Source organism: Suricata suricatta, chromosome 9 (genome assembly GCF_006229205.1).
Source record: "Suricata suricatta isolate VVHF042 chromosome 9, meerkat_22Aug2017_6uvM2_HiC, whole genome shotgun sequence".
Classification (NCBI taxonomy): domain Eukaryota; kingdom Metazoa; phylum Chordata; class Mammalia; order Carnivora; family Herpestidae; genus Suricata; species Suricata suricatta.
The window spans coordinates 77,568,915-77,588,566 of record NC_043708.1 but is presented as its reverse complement, the minus strand read 5'-3'; the positions used below and the strand labels follow the sequence as shown (position 1 = coordinate 77,588,566).

The 19,652-nt window shown below is 41.0% G+C and overlaps 1 protein-coding gene across 6 annotated transcripts in view; it reads left to right on the top strand.

The window, feature by feature from the left end:
* The window catches only part of MEIS2 (Meis homeobox 2), a 204,307-nt gene that overhangs the window by 180,322 nt on the left and 4,333 nt on the right, over positions 1–19,652 (top strand). For 4 of the 6 annotated variants that reach the window (XM_029951024.1, XM_029951022.1, XM_029951027.1 and 1 more), the window contains 2 exons: positions 18,033–18,091; positions 19,483–19,593. In XM_029951024.1, coding sequence (XP_029806884.1) covers positions 18,033–18,091; positions 19,483–19,593 — 170 coding nt within the window. The remainder of the gene's footprint in view (positions 1–18,032; positions 18,092–19,482; positions 19,594–19,652) is intronic. The other 2 variants (XM_029951023.1, XM_029951026.1) reach the window with 1 other exon arrangement.

Below are 19,652 nucleotides of genomic sequence, written 5' to 3'. Positions count from 1 at the left end.
TTGGGAATTGAGGGTCCTATAATATTCCTGCCCTCAAGCCACTGAGAGCAATTTCTGTTCCCATCAGTGGGAGCCTCACAGGGATGAAGAGTCCCACCCTCTCAACCCCAGCCAGCTTTTGGTTTTACTCTCCAAACCAACTCACTTCCACCCATAATCGACTGACATTTAAGTTCGTTTTGACTGCCAGAGGAGCGCTTTTCAAATGAACGGAAGCCCATTCACAGAATCTGAGTTTTCCTTTCCGAACTTGTGGGTATTCCAAAGTGCAGAAACTACCCAGCTCTCTTCTAGACCTCAACATTTAAGTAATCTCTCACCTAAGGGTTAATTACATAGCAGTCATTGCATCAGTGTCTTTGAAAGATACGTTAGCGTGGCAAAGGACAGATGTGGAGTACATCAGAGCTCACTCAGGCTTTTACTTGCCTACAGCAAGGATGTGTTTTTAATCTGGCACAAGAGGTTTCTTATCATCTGCATTTTCCTTGTCCCACCTTTTATCACACATGCACATACTCGGAAAGATCATTTTCAGTATTAAAGGTGGCTAGTGCTGGTGGGAGGCCAAGTAGTGGATGTAGTTTTATTTATTTTTTATTATTATTATTTTAGTGGGGCCTAGTTGTAGATTGGAGAGTAGAATCGGGTTACAATCCCTCGGCTCCCACCACATCACCAAATGCGTTGGCCTTAGAGGTGAGAGTAGTTAGAAGAAAGGCGTGGCCAGCACCATAGGGCCCAGCCCTAGCTCTCCGCGGCTGAGCAGAGTGCTAGCAAGTCGCCAGTGGCCACAATGCACTATCCAGTTCATTGATTCTTGGAGTGAAGCAAAATAATGTGCTGGGTCCCAGCTCAGTCCCAACGGCTTCCCTTTAACAACCCCACCCACAGCCTGTCCTCAGGTGGGTTATGGATCAAGATCCGACTTCCTTTCAGTGTAGCGCGCACGCACACACGTGCACATTCTGTTCTGTTCTGTCACTGTGTGCTCGATAAGGAAAAAAATCACCTTAAGGTCAAGTGTCAAGAGAGACTTAAAGTCACAAGGTACATTTATGAAAAATGAGTCTGTGTGTATAAATTCAGTGTATGTGCATGTAGACATATTGCAAGAGACAAATTTTGAGGTTTTTAAGATTATCATGCTTCTGCTTTGTCTTTATACTCTTTTCCTGCAGGCTTTAAGGAAATAGGGGTCTTAACATTTTTTTGTCTGGAAATGGCTAATAGGTGATATCAAAGCTGTGTTTCACTGCTGTTGTTAATGAAGATCTTGGGTCACAGATATATGAGTGGCCATTATTTGATGAGGAATAACTCTTCAAGATGGGAAACACCTCCTGAAGGCTGGAAGCTATGCTTGTTTAATGGAGAGTCTTAAACGAAATATAGATTTTATGCAGATCCAAAATATGTGCCTGGTCAAAAGTTCACTTTTAATATCTTAAAATATAAGTTCCTCAGCTACATCCATGGATTAGCTTAGAAAAATAACCTGGCTAACATTTTTATTGAGCACCTACTCTGACCAGGATATTGAACTGGGTGCTGAGAATGAAATAAGTCAAAAGAGACTCCAAAATTAAATGTTAGAAATAACATTAAATGTTGCCTTAATATTTAATGCACCCTTGTCTTATTTTGTATATCCCTATGTACTATAACTACAAAGTAGCTTTTCCCCTTCTTTGCATGATGAGTTTCTGAGGTGTGGACAGTAGAGACAAGCATCATAAAAAGTGGCAAGCCTCACCCACCCACCCCCACCAGCCTGGGGGCCATTTTCCATTCACACGGACATCATTTTGACACGTCAGCACCTTTTCCCCCCAGGAGTAGAAATGGGGGTCAAGTCTAAGTGTTAGGTGTTCTCAAAGACGAAGTTGTAAAAGGAAAACAATAAAGTTTGCATTCCTTTATATATTTGGATGTGACAGATTAAAAGCAAGGCAGGTGGGCAGCACCCGTCTAATGCCTCACCGAGGTGGCGGTCTCAGAAGCTTTGACGCCGGGCCGGTCGCAAGGCCCAGGAGACTTTTCGAGGAACCAAATTCAGTTGACTTTCTGTGGCTTGCCTATCCCTTCTGGTGTTCAAAAAAAAAGAAAGGAAAAGGTCCCTGCACCTTCTTGTCTCCTTCCTTTATTGTACAGTTTGCTTTGTTTGTTTGATTTTAAAACTGCCATTATGTGAAAGTGTTGCAAGTATAAATAATTGAGAAGATAACTCTGTAGGGAAACCACTTTTGCTGCCTTTGTGCAAAGGCAGCTCATTATGGCTCTGAGCTGCAGCATTCCATAAGCGCAATTATGCAACATCAGTGTGTCGTGGATATTAACCAACGGGAGTAGATAAGAGACGGGGAAAATAATTCTGTAACTTATTTAATTAAATTTATTTGGTTTTTCAAATAATTCCTCTAGTGTGTAATTTTCCCGACCACGCCACGGTTGCTGTGGTCTTTGTGGGACTGTTGTTCAGCATCGGTTTTTTGGCATCCTTCCTCAATTCTGTATGGACCTAAAATGTATTTATATTGGGGTTTAATTTCCACCCAAGGAGAGGTTACCCATGAAAATGGAAGCATAATTTGGTCATGAGGTTGTTATCCCCCCAGGGCCTATATCGCCAGTTAATATATGTTAATACAGCGAAGTGAACAAAAGGTTAAATAAGTAGGTCAGGCTCCGAACAAGTCCTCTACTGCTTCCTTCTGCTTAAACGGAAGGAAAAGCCCATAATGGCGCTTGCCTGACTTCCACCCCCATCATTTTAAGAATTGCTTTGCCAATCCTTCACAGCAAATAGTAATTTTAAGTGGACCAAAACAGAGCTCAGGGTGTTTGCACTCCATGGTAATGATAGAGTAGCTGTGCTCCCTGGAGTCAATAAAGCCCAACAATTGAGTCATTTTTGCCTCCTGTGAGTGAATCACTGCTGTTAGGCTGAATGACAGGATTGCTTATAGAACTGGAGCCTCCGCCAGGCTGACCTCATCCCGGGACAGCGAGGTTCAGAGGGCAGGCAGGTGGTGTTTAACACACTTCTAAGTAAAAGCTGATTTTGTACTTGTACGCTCTGTAAACAAGACCGTGGAATTGATGGGAGGGAGGAGCATTTGATGTCTGTCGATGTACTTGTATCCAAAGCAGCACTTCCTGTTTTCCTGTCTGCTTCTTCACATTTCTTCTTCCCCCTTAACATCACCTCAACCACTCGTTTGTTGCTCTCCTCCCCATCTCCCGCCCTTCAGACATGGAAATCTCCCACACTTGCAGTTGACATTGCTAATGTCGGATGGCCACAGCCCGGTCACACTTCTGATGAATGCAAGGTGCAGATGGTGTTGCAGAAAAGACAATCATCTTATGTTTGAGATTAGTCTTCAGTTCCTAAGAATCATTCTGAAGCAGAGATTTTTAGGCATATACAACCAAATGCCAAACAATAGTTGTTTTTATGTCATTGAATGAGGAAAATAGGAAACGGGGAGGGTTATAGAAAACATTTCAGCCTAAAATCATCGTCTAATGATCAAATTATCTTTGAGATAGAAAAGGTTTAAAGAACGTTTTCCAGCCCCATTTCTAAACTCCATTGTCAACATTTTGGGGGTCAATGTTCTATAGTGTAGTAGGGTTTTATAATTTTGGAAGTGGGACTGTGAGCTGTTAAGATATAAAAGAAGAGGGGTACCTGTGTGGCTCGGTTGGTTGGGCATCCGTCTCCAGCCTAGGTTGTGATCCTACACTTTGTGGGTTTGAGCCCCGCGCCAGGCTCTGTGCTGACCGCTCAGAGCCTGGAGCCTGCTTCAGATTCTGTGTCTCCCTCTCTCTCTGCCCCTCTCCTGCTTTCACTCTGTCTCTCTGTCTCCCAAAAATAAATATTTTTAAGAAGTTAAAGATATAAAAGAAGAACCCTACAAATGGTTCTTCATCTCTAGAATCTGACATAGGGAAATAGGACCATGGAAATCCTTTAATAAGATATTTGACGAATTGTTTCATAAATTGTCAAATTGTTTAATAATACAATCTCATGTAAAAACCAGAATCTTGCTTCATTTTTCTCAAATCCTTGGAATGCTGGTGCCCCTAAAATCTTAATGACTAAAGTTAGAAATTGATCGATCGCATCATTCTTTCTCCGGGGCTTATACTTAAGCTTATGAAAGGCTGTGGCACAATCAGAGAGCAACATTTCGCATTCACTTTGTCACACTTAGTATCATTTCCTACACTTATTTGCTGGTATTGCTCCCATTTTAGAGAAACATCTATTTGCATTGTAACCCTCAAAGCACAATTTGGGAAAAACTTCGTTAAAAAATATAATGAAAAAATAAATATGCTTTAAGAAAATTTTCTACTCTCCTTTCCCTTCTGAATCTCACAAATCTTTCTTCTTCATTTCCTACTCTGTCCCAACACACAAACATCACAAAAGTCCATCACCCTCAATTCCCATTACTCTTAGCTCATTCTCTCAAGTCAACCAGACTAATCATGTTCCAATGTATCACCTGTTCCCCAGCCTAGAAAAGTTGGATGCTCATTTTCTGCCAAGTCAGGCCCTTCTCTTCCTTTAGCCATCCACAGAAGATTTGACTGGCATCTCTAATGCCCGGATGGATTCACACCTTTAAACTAATGCCTCTAGTCTAGATCCTTAGTTGTTTCTGAATGAACAGATAACCAGACCAGACCCAGGAAGTGATTTCCCATCATTGCTCTTCCCCATTCTAGGAAAAATCATTTCATCAGGGATTCAGCTATACCTCCTGCAAAATGAGGACAAGAAAATCCCTACAGGTTCTAATAAACTCAGTTCTAACATTATTTCCAAGGTGGAGGAACCCTATTTCTATACATTCAATCAATTATCTGTTCAGTTTTATTGAGGATGTACTAGTATTCTTGATACAGTCTCAATAATACAGAATTAAGATGTGGTCCCTGCTCTCTCAGGCTATCTGGTAGGAAGCTAGACAAGTAAATTGTGGTCATGATACCGAATAAATGCTGTGATGGGCACATAGCTCGGTGCGGCTGACTGAGGAAGTTCTGTGGAATGCCAGGCTGTGGAATCAGGGATGTTAGTTCAAACTGATGGTCTCTGAAGGGAATTTTGAAAGGTGTGTTGACCAGATGACCAGGGGAGGAAAAAAGGCCAGCCCAGACAGAATGGATAGTGTGTTGCTAGGTAGTTGGCAATATTAACTTTATGCTTAATTTTTAAAGCTTATTTATTTAAATGATCTCTATACTTAACATCCTGGAGCTCAAACTGAGAAGCCCGATATCAAGAGTCACATGTCCTTCTGACTGCACCAGCCAGGCACCCTGCTTTATACTTCTTAATCGCCTTTTTGTTTATTTGTACATTACCTGACTCCAAAGTAAGAATCTGTGGCACTTAAACAGATTTCTAAATTAAGCTATTTTTGGATAGATAATGATGTTACTTTATCTTTACTGTTAAAATGGAGATTATTCAAATGCCATCATTTTTCTTTCTAATAGTTAAATTAGGAGGTTCTGATAGATGTGAAACATGGATATGCTCTCAAAATCTTTCAAATTGCTGTACAATGTGTTTGCTTCTTTGTCTATTGGAGAGTATAGCTTTCCGTGGAATGTCAGACTCCAAGGTTGATGTCTTTATTTCCCTGTAAATGATGGGGGGGGGGCGGGGAAAGAAATCCACTAACTAACCCTCTAAAGCTAAAATATTTAAGAACTAAAGCAGATGTGGCATAACTGCTGGTTTACTAAGTCTCTTGTGGTTTATAAAGATATATTTTATGTCTTTTATGATTACGGGATGATGCTAAAAATTTTGTGGGTAATAATACTGTCGCATTGAAAAGACTGTATGTAACATTGCTGGAGAAGACAGAGAATGGTACCTGGCTGTCAAGTCAAAGGAGAAGATATTTAATTTGCTATTAAGAAGAGCAGTTAGGAAATTTTATTTGGAATTTGGTCTTTGATGTTTGAACATCATAAATATGAGGACATTAAGTCATACCATTCATATATAGATTTTTTTTTTGCTACTTGACACAATAGGGTATGTTTTAATAATTTTCAGAGATTATTGTTAAATGCAAAGCTGTTAGAATTATAGTTTATTTTAAATGCCTTAAATTTTTTTTAGCTCTTTGATTATTTTTTTATTCCTTTGGCACCTATTCTAGATGCAGCTATGAACTGGTTAAATAGCATTTGGTTTAAACAGAAATGCTGAAACATATCTGCATATTGATGATATTTTGTTTGTTGGATCTTTCTTAATATTACTTGACTTTCTGTGTTTTAATCTCATTTTTTTGTATTTTGGGTTGAAGCCACTCCAAAGCTTAACACCTAGGAGATTTCTCACTTTTGGTTCCCTTTAAAAGTGCTAAAATCTCAGCCTCTCAAACAAGAGACCAAGCTACAATTTAAAGAAAGCAGTGGTATTGATAAAGGGCCCTAAGAATGTTGCCACCTTCTGCGTGTGTCTTCTGCCACATTCATTCTTTTAAACCAGCAGGAGAATGGAAAGAGGGATGAGAGCCGGCCCATCCACACACTCTGGCAGGCCAAGCTGGCCTTCTGAAGTTTCCCCTGCTGCTTTAGAAAAAGGAGCCCCACAGACAAATGAAAGAGCCACGGGGACATTCACATGCATAGCACCTTCCCTCCAAAATGCCAAGTGGCTTTGGATTGCTGGTGTGGGGGTGGTTTGGCCCGGGATGAAGAATAGAGCCTTGAGAACCATTTGTTTCCACACCATTTTGGGTGAAGTGCTGTATTTTTCACCTTAAAAGGCCATTTAAAAAGAAAAATATGGTTTGAGAGGAGGACACAATTTGGAAACCATCACACTTAATGGAGTCCCTTTTAAATGTAACACTTTGTCCCATCAATTCTCTTCTAAATTAGTTGTCACTACCTAGAGAAAACCTACCCTTGATTGTCTTCTGCTGTTGCTTAAACATACCTGGTCTCCTGTATGTATTCTCCTCCATCCAATTTTTAAAACTCTCTAGTAAATTCTGTCACTAAACTTAACCTTGTTAAGGATGGCATGGAATACAGCTTGTGCACACAGAGCGATGGGCATGTTATCATCATTGGCCTCTAAATCTGGTCACACAGATTGTCTCAGAATTAAAAGAAAAAGCAAAATAGGCCTAATAGAAAGAAGGCCATGGCCACAGGCTGCAGAGAATTTTATTGACAGTTGACTTAGCCAGCCATTTCTAGATTGGACTTTGTAAAATTGGAGGATACAAGAGAAGGAAGTAATTTTTAGAGGCAGCCGGGCGATTTATTACACTTGTTTGCACAGCTCTGGGATATTCCTATAGCTTTGGAGTTTTGAAGAGATCAGAACGTTTTGAAGGAGAGTCATTTCTTTCTAAACCTTCACTCTTATTTTGTCCTGTCCTGAGTGGCCTGCCTAGCCAGCCTCTCAGCCTCAAAGTCCCACTGTCCACTCAAAGCTTGCCTCTCCTTGCCACCACAAGTAGGAATTTCTTTTACATTTCCAGTTTTCATCAACAGTACACCATAACATGCTAAAGACAGAGTCTCAGGTTTAGGCTCTTAATATCCTCCATACTTGTATTTCTGCTTTGCCTTCTAAGCAGAATTCACCAGTTCTCCAAGCCAACTGTCTTTTTCATTTCTATCACCTTCATTTGTGCTCACTTTATCTCTCTCTCTGCTCCGATTAGACCTCTCTACCTTCTTAGGCTCTATGTTGTCCATCAGCATGGACCCCAGGCACCGATTTTATGTTGTCATCCCTCTATTCAGGGACTTCAGGGATTCGATTTATCACTCAAGAACTTTGACTAGAGGGGGAATATGGGGAGGTGTTGGTCAAAGGGTACAGACTCCCAGTTGGAAAAGGAGTAAGTTCTGGGGACGTAAGCACAGCATGGGGACTATAGTCACCCATACTATAGAATGCACTTGAATGTTGCTAAAAGAGTAGATCTTAGATGTTCTCACTACAAAAAAGAAATGGTAACTACATGACATGACAGAGGTGTTAGCTAATGCTAATGGTGGTCATCATTTTACAGGATATATGGTTATTGAACTAATGCATTATACCTTAAACTTACACAGTGTTAGATGTCAATTATATCTCAATGAAATTGGGGGCAGTGGGACAGAGAACCCCACCAGCTTGTCTGTTAACTGTAGTCAACTTTCCCCAAACCAGGAACCAGTCTGAATTCAATTCCCTTGCTATAATCGGGCTTCGTCTGCCTTAGTGTCTTTGTAAGCAGGCCATTTCCTTATTTCCTGTCTCTGCAGTATTCTGTGCTCTTTTGATCTGGTTCAACTTTCTTACTCAACAAATTCAGTAGTTAACTTCCATCTGACTTTTAAAATTGGCCCTATCACACCTATTTACCAAGAGTGGTAAATTTGTGTTGATTTGCAGTTATTAGGTATTATCAAATTGTGATTTTCAGTTTGTTTCTGTGGGTGTGAAGAATAAACTCTTTAAAGGTATGGACTGCGTTTTGAACATTTTAAATATATATAAAGCCACATATATTATGTATTACATGTAATTTCTTATTATATAGTACCTTGTATTGTGTCATTAAACTTGTGTTTTGTTAAGTATAGGACGTGGAAGATTTTTACATGGCACATGTACAGATTACTAAGGACCTTAAAAAATATTCCAATTTTTTTTTAGGATGGAAAAAGGATGAAATCCAGGCCTTACGTAATCCCTGCTCCCCTACACCTTGCTTTCCCTTCCTACCCACTACTGTCCATCCTCCAGAACCCGGTCTCTCTCTGGGATACACACACACTCCCAGAGAAAGCACCCAACTCGTACAATTCTCTGAACCTAGAGGAGGTGGGTGCTTCGTAACTTCTGACTGACCAAAGGGCAACATAGGACCAAGCAAGAAACGAGGCTGGGAAAAATCTCTATTCCCTCGGAAGTGAAAAGGGTGGAGAAGAGAGCAAACACTCTAGGACATGGCAGGCATGACCAAAGTAGAAGCAAGATTTTTAGCCACTGCTCTTTTCTCCTTTGTTGTCAGCATTCTCACCACCCACAAAATTCCTGTCTTTGACCTGTGTGACCTGTGTAGTAAAATATCCCAGAGTTGATAACTCTTTCATTCACATATATATATATATATATGTATGTATATATATATATGAATATCTTCAGCAGTAGCACAGACAACCTGGCCAGGTATTAGTCTTTGGCAAAGTTTATTGCCATGTGTAGGTGTGTGCACATACATGTACACACATGTATACATACACACACATGCACACATACATGTACACTCATCCATATGGCTGCTGACTTCTCACAGTTTATCTCAAGGTCACGTTGTTTCACGTTCCACTCAGCTGATAGGGCATCTCTGACCTGACAGATGCATCCACTGAGAACAGGATTATGTGTATGCAGCCAGCTTCATTCTTAGCAAGACAATGCATGTGGCTTATGTAGATTTTGTTGATTTTCTTCCTTATATGTTACTCAGGAAGCCTATGTCAGTATAAATCAGGGGTAATGAAACCAACATTATGGAATCTTTGATATTACATTTGCTAAAGCCTTTCTGGATGTTCAAGTCAGCTCCTAATGATTGATATTATTGACAGTGGATAAACATCTTTGATGGATATGTTTGCTCACGGATTTTAAAGAAAAAAAATCTAATCCTTTTTTCTCTTTGATTTAAAGAGTGCAGTGCTATTGGAAACAGTTCAAATGTGGTCATCACAGGTTGGTGGCACCAAAAATAGAAACTCACTTAGGGTAAAATTTGCTGTCAGGAAAAATGGAGCATTCTTTCTGAACTCAGGAACGTGTGGTTCATGTGAGCTTGCTCGTAGATGGTTGCTACAATAAGGCTTCTTTCATACAGGTGTGTTTATGCCCCAGGCTTGCTGGCCACAGTCCATTCCATTTACAGAAGCTGAATTAAACAATAACTACCACATTGCAAAAAATGGCGGTGGGGGGGGGCGGGGGGGGGGGGAAGGTGAGCGTCAAAGGAGATGCCTGAGAGCTTTGTTAGGGCCAAGAAAAACCCTGTTGCCGTTGTCAGAGCTTGTTGATGTTGCTGGGAACGGCACTTTTTTTTTTTTCTCCTGGATTTTGTGGTTCTGCCTTAGGAAAGAAAGTAAAATAGAACGGAAGAACAAAGTCCTACTCTATAAATCAGCAGCTGCTCCTTGCCAGATCAAAGGAGTGACATTTTTGCTCCTGGACTACTTGTCCACTTGAGGGCTTGACAGGCAGCTAACAGCTGGCCTGCTAGACTGTATGGGAGAATCAGCCTACATCTTCTTCCAAGCAGATGACAAGCTAATCAGAGAGATATCCATAGCAGAGGGCATGTGAGTGCACCTTGATCTCCTCAAACATATCTAATACATAATTGCTAAACAGCTTGGTGCATTTTTGGCAAGTTAATACTTAGGTAGTTTCCACTGAGAAGTAGGATAAAGAATTAATACTTCACTCAAAGGTGATCATGAAAGCTAAAAAGATAGTAGATTTGTTGGGATCTTCTCCTCTTAGAGTGAATTAGTAAATGGCTAGGAACATAAGGAGAATTGGCTTAAATGTGTGTAACTGATATCAAGTGACTGGTTGACTTTTCAAAGCGCAGTCAAGCTTTAGTGTTTAGGTAGATGAACAGGTAATGGGTAATTGGTAATTTGAAAACAATGACTCCTGTTTTCTATGCTGACAGAGTTGAACAAAGTTGTAGGTGTTTTGTGTCTGCAAAGAGTTGTTTCCAGAAGCCCCACTATACAGATCAGAATTTTAATGTCAGTAGTAAAATTTCCAAACTTAGTTTCTAGTTGATTTCCATCTGCCATTAATCATGCATAGGACGAGGTAATATATTACAACTTATGTCTATTGACTTAGTGTTTTATCTTTAAGAGGATAAATCCTAGATATGAATAGCTAAGGAAGTGTGTGTGTTTTCTCCTCCCTTGCTTTCAAGTGGCTTTGAAGGATCATTTTTATAGTCAATGATAAATAGCCTCACATGCGTAATCTGATGGCATTCTGTACAAGTAACAGTGCTTCAAAATCATAACCTGGGGGAATATTTTGTTACATGCCCTCAGGTCTGATGATACTTGTGGAATAGTGTTTATTGTTGCTCAGTATTATAAGGGAAATAAAAGATAATTCCTTATCTTAGAGAAAATTTCCCAAATACTTTGATTGAAAAGTCTCTACTATTGGCCATATAAACCTTAATCAGATAAGATGCCAAATTATCCAGGTCATCTTTGAAGTTTAATTATAAAAATAACTATACTTATTAAAACTCAAAAATACAGAAATACACGTTAAAAAAAGAAAAGACAATTCTGCCATCTTCCTCCTGTCTATCCCTGAGAGTTTGAAAGATAACAGTTTCCCCAAAAACATACTATCAGCCAAACGTTTCCTTTAGAAGTATGAATGGAGGTAAAATGAGTTAAAAATATTATAAATTGTTGGTTGCCCAAGGCAGGGGATTAAAAGACTTTTTATTTCATTCTAAGAGAATAATATGTGCATTTTCATAGCTACATTTCATGCTTAAAACTTGATCTTTGTAAGCTTTTGTTCTTAGGAAGAGGGCCTGATCATCTGTTTGCTATGTGATCTTGAGCAAGACCTCTCAAACTTAAATGTGCATAGATCACCTGGACCTCTTTTAAATTTTTTTAATGCTTTTTATTTATTTTTGAGAGACAGAGTGCGAGCAGGGGTGGGTCAGAGAGAGAGGGAAATACAGAATTCGAAGCAGGCTCCAAGCTCTGAGCTAGCGGTCAGCACAGAGCCCGATGTGGGGCTTGAACCGACGAACCGTGAGATCATGACCTGAGCCGAAGCAGGATGCTTAACTGACTGAGCCACCCAGGTGCCCCTGGACCTCTTTTAAAATTCGAATTCAGTGTTCAGTAGTGCCAGGGTGAGGACTACTGTATTTCTACAGTTCTAACAGACTCAAGGTGATGTTGATGTGACTGGTCCATGGAACACACTTATACCTGCAGAGAACCATTTTAGAGAGTATGATTCCAAAATAACTTGCCGCACTGCCCAGCCCCCCAGCAGATGCCCACTCCAGTGTCTAAAATCCCCCCAGGGCATTGTACAGGTAAATTAGCTGTGACCTCTGGCAAGAACCTGACACATGCTACTTGTAAGGATAGAACACATCGTTACCCTCTCTTCAACTCAGCCTGGATTTGCTTAATAGTCACCCCACCAGGTCTTAATTATTTCCTAGGAGAGGACATTGGGTAGGTGCATTTTGAATGTATGCTAACATTTAATGAGCTCTTACAATGTGTCAGGCACTGTGCCAAGGATTTTACATACAATATCTCCCTTAGTCCTCAAAACAGTCCGGGCTCATCCAGTGCCCTGTTACAGACAGGAAACAAAGTGAGGCCTGGTAGTTTAAGTAGACTTGCCCAAGGTCACACAGCAAGTAAAGGGCAGAGAATATGAGCCCATCCTCTCCATCAGTTTGTTCTATGGAGAAGTCTGGAAGGTGGATCAATAATGGAGAAGGGCCTGCCCGAAGTAGGGTATTTTAGTAGAGAACGTAGGTAAGCCCTGGTACCTTTAGGGAAGAATTAGATAAAAGAATATTGAAAGAACACATTAGAAGGTCATTAAAGATAAGTATTGGCAGGGCATCTGGGTGGCTCAGTTGGTTAAGCACCTGACATCCCTCAGGTCATGATCTCATAGTTTGTGAGTTCGAGCCCCCCACGAGGCTCTGTGCTGACAACTTGGAGCCTGGAGCCTGCTTTGGATTCTGTGGGTCTCTCTCAAAAATAAGTAAACATTAAAAAATATTTCAGTATTAGCTACTTATAATTTTGTCCAGAGCCTTTCATGTGTTCAGCTTGAATGTTCCACTACTCAAGGCATATTCCTAAAGCTGCAAGAAGTTTGTGATTCCAGATTAGCATCATGTGTTCATGTTATAAATGAGTAATTAGTTCATGTGTTTTCAGAGTTGTAGGCAAGTCTGGTATCTATCAAATTCTAAATTAATCTGTAGCTTGGGGACATTATGACCTGTGACTGTGTTTCTGAGTGGCCCATGAATCTCATTCACTTACCTTACTTTGCTCACAGCTGCTTATGAGAAAAGATCCATTGTGTGGCCATCAGTGAAAAACTTACGTCTGCACCATGACTCAATCGTTCATGTGCCTACGTACATACTCAAAGGCATTAAACCTGCTTAATTCACCCATGTAAACCATTTCAGTGTATCTTACTGAGAAAACCCCACTTGTAGCCATAACCAGGGCATAGGAAAAAAACTGGCTTTTTGGTTGTGAAGAAAAAATTAAGAAACTCAATAACTCATTTGTCAAGGTTGAGGCTTTATTCTATCAGACAGCAAGCAGTAGCAAGCTTTGTGAATAGGCACCTTCACTGATGAGTCCCCATGGCTGGAAAAAGCCGAGGAGAAGCAGAACTTCTCCATTTTTCAACAGGTCCCCAGTCACCAAGCTGCTTATGATACCTCTTCCAAGTTAATCTGCTCCCCCTTCCACAGCTCGGCCCCCTTGCTTGACCAGACCAATCCCTGGCAAAGCGTCAGCGCAGGGATCCTTGCTTCTCCCCCAGAGTGCTCAGGGCTGGCGGCTTTCCAGGTGACTCCACAGAGGCCCCCACTTTCTAACAAAAGGAATGCTGCCTAAAGAAGTTGGTTGCCAGGTGTGGCATGAAGTTAGTGAACCAGAAAGAAGGGATTTATCAGTCATTTAAAAAGAAGGGGAGGGAGGGGGAGAAAGAAGAGAAATCAACCAACGAGCAGGAATGACACCTAAGCCGACTTCTATCAATCTGAAATATGCTTTGGAGTGAAAAACCTCTTAGAGAAAAACCACAATGGTCAAATTTCAGTTGCGGAAAAATATGCAAAGCTGAAAAGTTTGGCTCTTCTGGCGGGGGACCGAGGTGGGGACTGGAGGCGGGGAGGTCTCCAGGAGCTCTCTTTCCAGCAAGATAGCAAGAGGAGATTTCAATATTTTGCTCTCTTGGTTTACTCTTTTTTGTGGAGGGGGTGGGGAGGGGATTCTTTTTAATATGTTCTTTTCTCAATCTCTAAGTTGACTCAGAAGGGCCTCATGATTCTTGGAAAGTCATTGAATTTATTTCTATAATTGAGGTATTTTTAAGCTAACAGTCAGTGTGTAAGTTTTAAGAATCGCACATACTAATGCATTTTCTATTTTTGTAAAACTTAGTGAGAAAGTAGATAGTAGATACTCTCCAGAGTCTTTATGGGAGCCTGGTTACTAATTTTGTGTTCAATACAAATCAATGGGACTAGTGCACGTTAGGGTACCCATTCCCTATGGAGTCACTAATGGAATTATCTGTAGCCCTTAAAAAAAAAGTCACCATGAGGCTAATGAAAATTTTTTTCTAAGTGAAATGTGGAGAAGGCACTAGGCTTCCCGGCACATTTTATTTATGGCATTTATCATATATGGCACATTTATCCCACAGGTTTTACAAATCTCAGAATGTTTTTAAGAGCTATTTAATTTCTAAAAGACTTTGTAATTTCAGGTTAAGTTGTTTATACCAATAAAGACGTGTATTATAGGTCCTCAACTTACGACTCATTCTGGGATGACATTAAAACTTTAGAAAAATTTTTCATATCAGATACAGATGAGAAACTTAACAGTCTTTGAATTGGAAATAACTTGCGGGGGTTTTCATTAAAGTTGGGTGCAGCTTGCTGCATTTTGGTTAGTTGGATGTCTTCAGCAATTTTTCAAATGTTTTGGGTTTGGCAAAGTCCAAAATGTTTTTGCCAAGACCCTCTTTTCCCCTTATTTTTTAAACCCGTGTGAAATTCAAGGATAACTTAATCCATATGTGTCTGATTCATTTACACTTAACTCATCAAAATGTTATTTTGTAAGACCTATTTAATATCCAAAAAAACCTTTTGAGCCTTTTTAAGACAAGTCTTTTGTCTTTGAACCAGTGAGTTGCATTTTTCCATCTGAATGGAGCTTGGACCTTGAATGATTGAAGATCAGTTGACTTTCATTTTTAGACTCCTCACATTTTAAGTAGAATCAAAACTTGATATTCTGTTTACTACTTGAGCATTGAATAAGGCCATTTTAAAATATAGATCAGAGGAAGTGGAAAAAATTTCATGTCATGTCATTTAGGGAAAGGTTGCTTTTGGAAATTCTATCTTAGTAATCCTCAAGAAATAAAAACTACTCCTAGTTTGGTCTTTTTTTAATCTATAATTAAGTGGCTCCATTTTATGTACACTGATGGGTTTTTCTAAGAGTGGCCTGTGGATCATCAGTACAGTAGGGTCATTTCATTTTTTTTAGTATTAAATTGTTCTTAAAGTCAGCTCATTAATTGGTAATTTTAATAACTACATCTATGGTGTTTGTAAGATATCCCAAAATCAGGGGAGTTGACAATTGGCAGAAGTTGTAAGTTAAAAGATTTCTGAAAAATTGGGGCCCATATGTTTTTAAAATTCTGTGTGATTTGAAAGAATGTGGTTGAATTATGATCCTGGCAAGATAGAACACTATGGATCAAAAACATTGTTTGAGAACGAAAATTCATAGAAGCTAAATGGAATCCAAGTGAAAAAAAAAAAAAGGCAGCATCTCTCTGACCCTTTGTAAAAGGATCTAGTTGAAAACCTTCAGAGGCTTCTATGCATATTTGTTTAGCAGAACTGGGCAAAGAAAGGCCATGATCATAACTGCTAGTGAACATCCAGTCCACGCCATGGTAACTAGTTGAAAATGTAATACCAGAGTGGCATTTCCAAGTTCAGCGCTTCTATAAAGACCTGCTAGCACACAGAATGCTTTTTTAATGTTCTGCATTGTTGTGTGTCCCCCATTGAACACCCTTTTGAGCGGACCCCGTTTTTACTAATGTAAACATTCTGAGGAGTATCCAAAGAAATGACCTTTGCGTGAACCTCTAACCTTCCCCGTAATTATTTGTTTGAAGACAGTGTGGAGTTCTCCTGCTGAGAACTAAGAACCATGATGCCTTGCAGCTCTGTGAGGAAGGGAGTGTTTGGGGGAACTGGGGAGAAAGACATAAATAAGGGAACAACCTCCAGATGTAAATAATAAAAGAGTAAAAGGGTGAAATGAAAAAGGGAAAAAAATTGAATTCGTTTTACCTAAAAAGCTGGCCTGTAGGAAGAAACAAAACCAGGATTAGTAGCCCATAAAAAGAGGTGACACCTCTGCCATGTGTGTCCTCCATTAGAAACTTCAAGGAGGAGAGAACAGGTTTCTCTGCTAGCCTGAGCATCTCACTTGGTCTTAAGCAGCGCGGCTAAAACGAGTTCCTGGGGGTGAGAATCGCAGGTCAGTCCTCCTTGGTCCCCGTCAAGACAGTGGGGAAGAGTAGATGATTAAGTTCTTTTTCTGATCTAAGAGATGCTTCTGGAACACTCTGATCTGGTCAGATATTCCTCACTAACACAGGCCAGGTGGGAATAAATATGCAGTTTCAACTCTCCTTTTGTTTCCACCTCCAGGAGTCCTGTCACTTGTTTCCCCAAACCTTGAGAGGGTGTAACATTTTTGACAACTGAGCTGCACTTCCTTAAGTAATAAAGAAGTTCATTGTTTTGCAAACAAACATCATATGCAAAAGACTCCTTTGGTTTTCTTGCAGCCATTATTCTGCAGCCTAATTGTATTCCCTCTAGAATGCTCACGGGAGGCCTGGACGAGTGTGGGCTGCTGTCCTCCTAGGAAGGGACTCCAACTCCTTAGGAACGCAGAGCGGCCAGCGCACACTAGAATTTTTCTGGCTAATTTCAAAGAATGGGTTTTCAGTTCCTGCCCGTGGTCCCATGCGGACTCATTAATCACGAAGTCCCCTGCACTTAAGATTAGAAGCTAGAAATACTGGGACGTGGCCTAAGTGGGTGTATTTTTAAGGAGCTGCTAGCTGTATTCCGGGCGCCCTCTCCCCCCTCGGTGCCCTCCCCTCCACCAACTGCGCACCACTAAATGCACGGGGACAAGGGCAACTCGCAAATGCTAGAAAATTGTTTTGTTTTTATTAAATTTGGAGAAATAAAGGAGATTTCTTATCTTACTCTGTACATGAATATTTGATGGGCATTATTAAACATTAAAGTAACCTGAAGTAGGCACTTATTTTTGGATTTCCAACAAAATTAGATCCAGGCTTCTAGACGAAATAACTGCTGCTCCTTTACATTCCTGTGATTCAGCCACCACCTGATTTGAAAACGTTTCTTCGGCTCTAATATCAACCATGTGTACCTGAGGCTGTGTCTTTCGAGCGGGTTGAAAGGTGGCTGGGTTTATGGTTGGCAGTTACCTTATCCCGGCCCTGGGTGTCCCAGCTTAGACTGGAAAGGCCGCCCCCAGCTGGCACTGACCTCTAAATGACCCCTAACTTTACAGGCTTAAACTGCAGGAGTAGCCAAAGAGCACAAGTCTTTCTGGCCAGCACTTATTACTGCTGTGTTGGTGATAAAACTTCAGACAGCCTAATTGATGGCTTTGCTGACCTAACAATACCTTGTGAAAGCAGAGTGCCAGCGCCTGGTCTCCATTTATGACCAGCTGCAAGGGGAAGCTAGGTCTCTCCCTATGATGGGGAGTTTAGGGAAAGGGGGAAAATCTTCCAGCCTGTGAACTTTAACCAGATTCCAACTTGTTGCAGAAGCAGAAGCATGATCGCAGATTAGTAGACGTTTGCTCAGGGAGAGCTCGGTGCCCTTGCTGAGCCTTTGTCCCAAAGTCAACCCCTACCTGATTATCAGATGATACAGTCAACGGTTTCTGAGCGCTGCGAAGGGAAAACGGCCTTTGGGTCAGAGAGAGAGTTCTCAGTAGACGTTTGACTGTGTCGTATCCTCCACAGCATTCGTGCCAATGTGTTCACTGGGCGCAGAAACCGCATTGGATGATGGGAATTCTCTGTTCTATTTCAGGTTTATTAATGCCAGAAGAAGAATAGTACAGCCCATGATTGACCAGTCAAATCGAGCAGGCAAGTTCCAACTAGTATCTACATTCATGTCCCAGAGGCACAGAGCCTCATCAAGTTATACTCTAGGAGTTTCATCACCTGGTACATAAATGCTTCCATCAGGCATCCTGGGAATCCTGGGAGAATTTTTTTTTTAATGTCCCCAGAATTGCATTCTAGGAAGCAACTTCACTAATTGGTGCTAATTGGAGATTTCCCACCCTGACTCTACTGAAACTGCTTTTTATTTTCTTTCTGAATTGGTAATTGGGCACAAGTATTAGTGCCACAAGCAGTTTGTTTGACTGTGAGCTCTGGAATTACTCATTGCTTGTCTGCATCAATCATTAGCCCACGCTCATTTTCTTGTTACCCACAATTCCTTGGTGTTCGTGTTGCTTTCACTCCTGGAGCATCCCCTGTTCAACTCATTGTATCCATTCATTTGCTTTGACTATTCATAATATTCTATAAGAGCCCAGCCTGCTGCATTGCCAGCATTATTTTTTAGTAAAAGATTATTACCTTTGTTTAAAATGCTTCACGTGCATCCCACTAAAATGCATGTGGGTTTTTCTCACAGTATCTCTCAGTTTCTCTGAAGCACTTATTAGTCAGTACTCTCTAGCCATGCCCGCGAACTCCTTGTCATTCCACTTTGAGATTTCCTTAGTTTACAGAGGCGTTTCCTTGTCTCTCAAGGAGGTCTACAGGAAAGAAAGCTATTGTCCATGCAGTGATGACTGTTGTCCCTAACAAGAGGGTCCAACTTGGAGACTGAACCCGTGGCCTGAGTTGAGATAATTTAAGAAAAGTGGTTTCCTTTGGCAAAATTTTCCCATTAACACTGGCATGTCGTTCCCCTAATGGAGACCAGGGGGGTCTGTTGGAGAAGAATTAAAACAATTGAAATCCTCTATTTACCAGGTTTACATTTCCTTTGGTTCGAGTAAAAAGACAAATGTTCAGTTGGGTCTGTTTAACCTTGTAAAATTGCAGTCGAATTTCAAATGTTTGCATGTGATGTGAAAATATTTTATTAAGCCACCCAGAGATGGCAAGATCACAAAATCTTAGCTTAGTGGCACGTTGCAATATTTATATGTTGGGTACCCCTCCCCCACCCCCCACCCCCTTTCCCTACTCTTCTTCTCCCTGCGAGTTAAGTAAAGAGGCAGAGGAGGGCGAGGAGGGCCCACCTGTACCTGTTACACTGGCTGGTGAAGTCTGTCCTCCGGAACTTTTTAAAAGCCCCCCACACACCTTAACTCGATCCTAGAACCACACCGGCCCCCCCACCCCCACCCCTTTTGAAAGCGCCAACCACGTTGTTGCTGTAACGGGAACCATTGCTGATTGTTTGGTCTATCTTTTCTTCTTTCTCCTCTGTGTCCTCGAATGACTACAATCAGGTTTTCTTCTTGATCCTTCAGTGAGCCAAGGAGCAGCATATAGTCCAGAGGGTCAGCCCATGGGGAGCTTTGTGCTGGATGGTCAGCAACACATGGGAATCCGGCCTGCAGGTAGGTGTGCTCAGCCCGCCTCCGGGCTTCCCTGGCCAGTGTCACCTTCTCCACCAGCC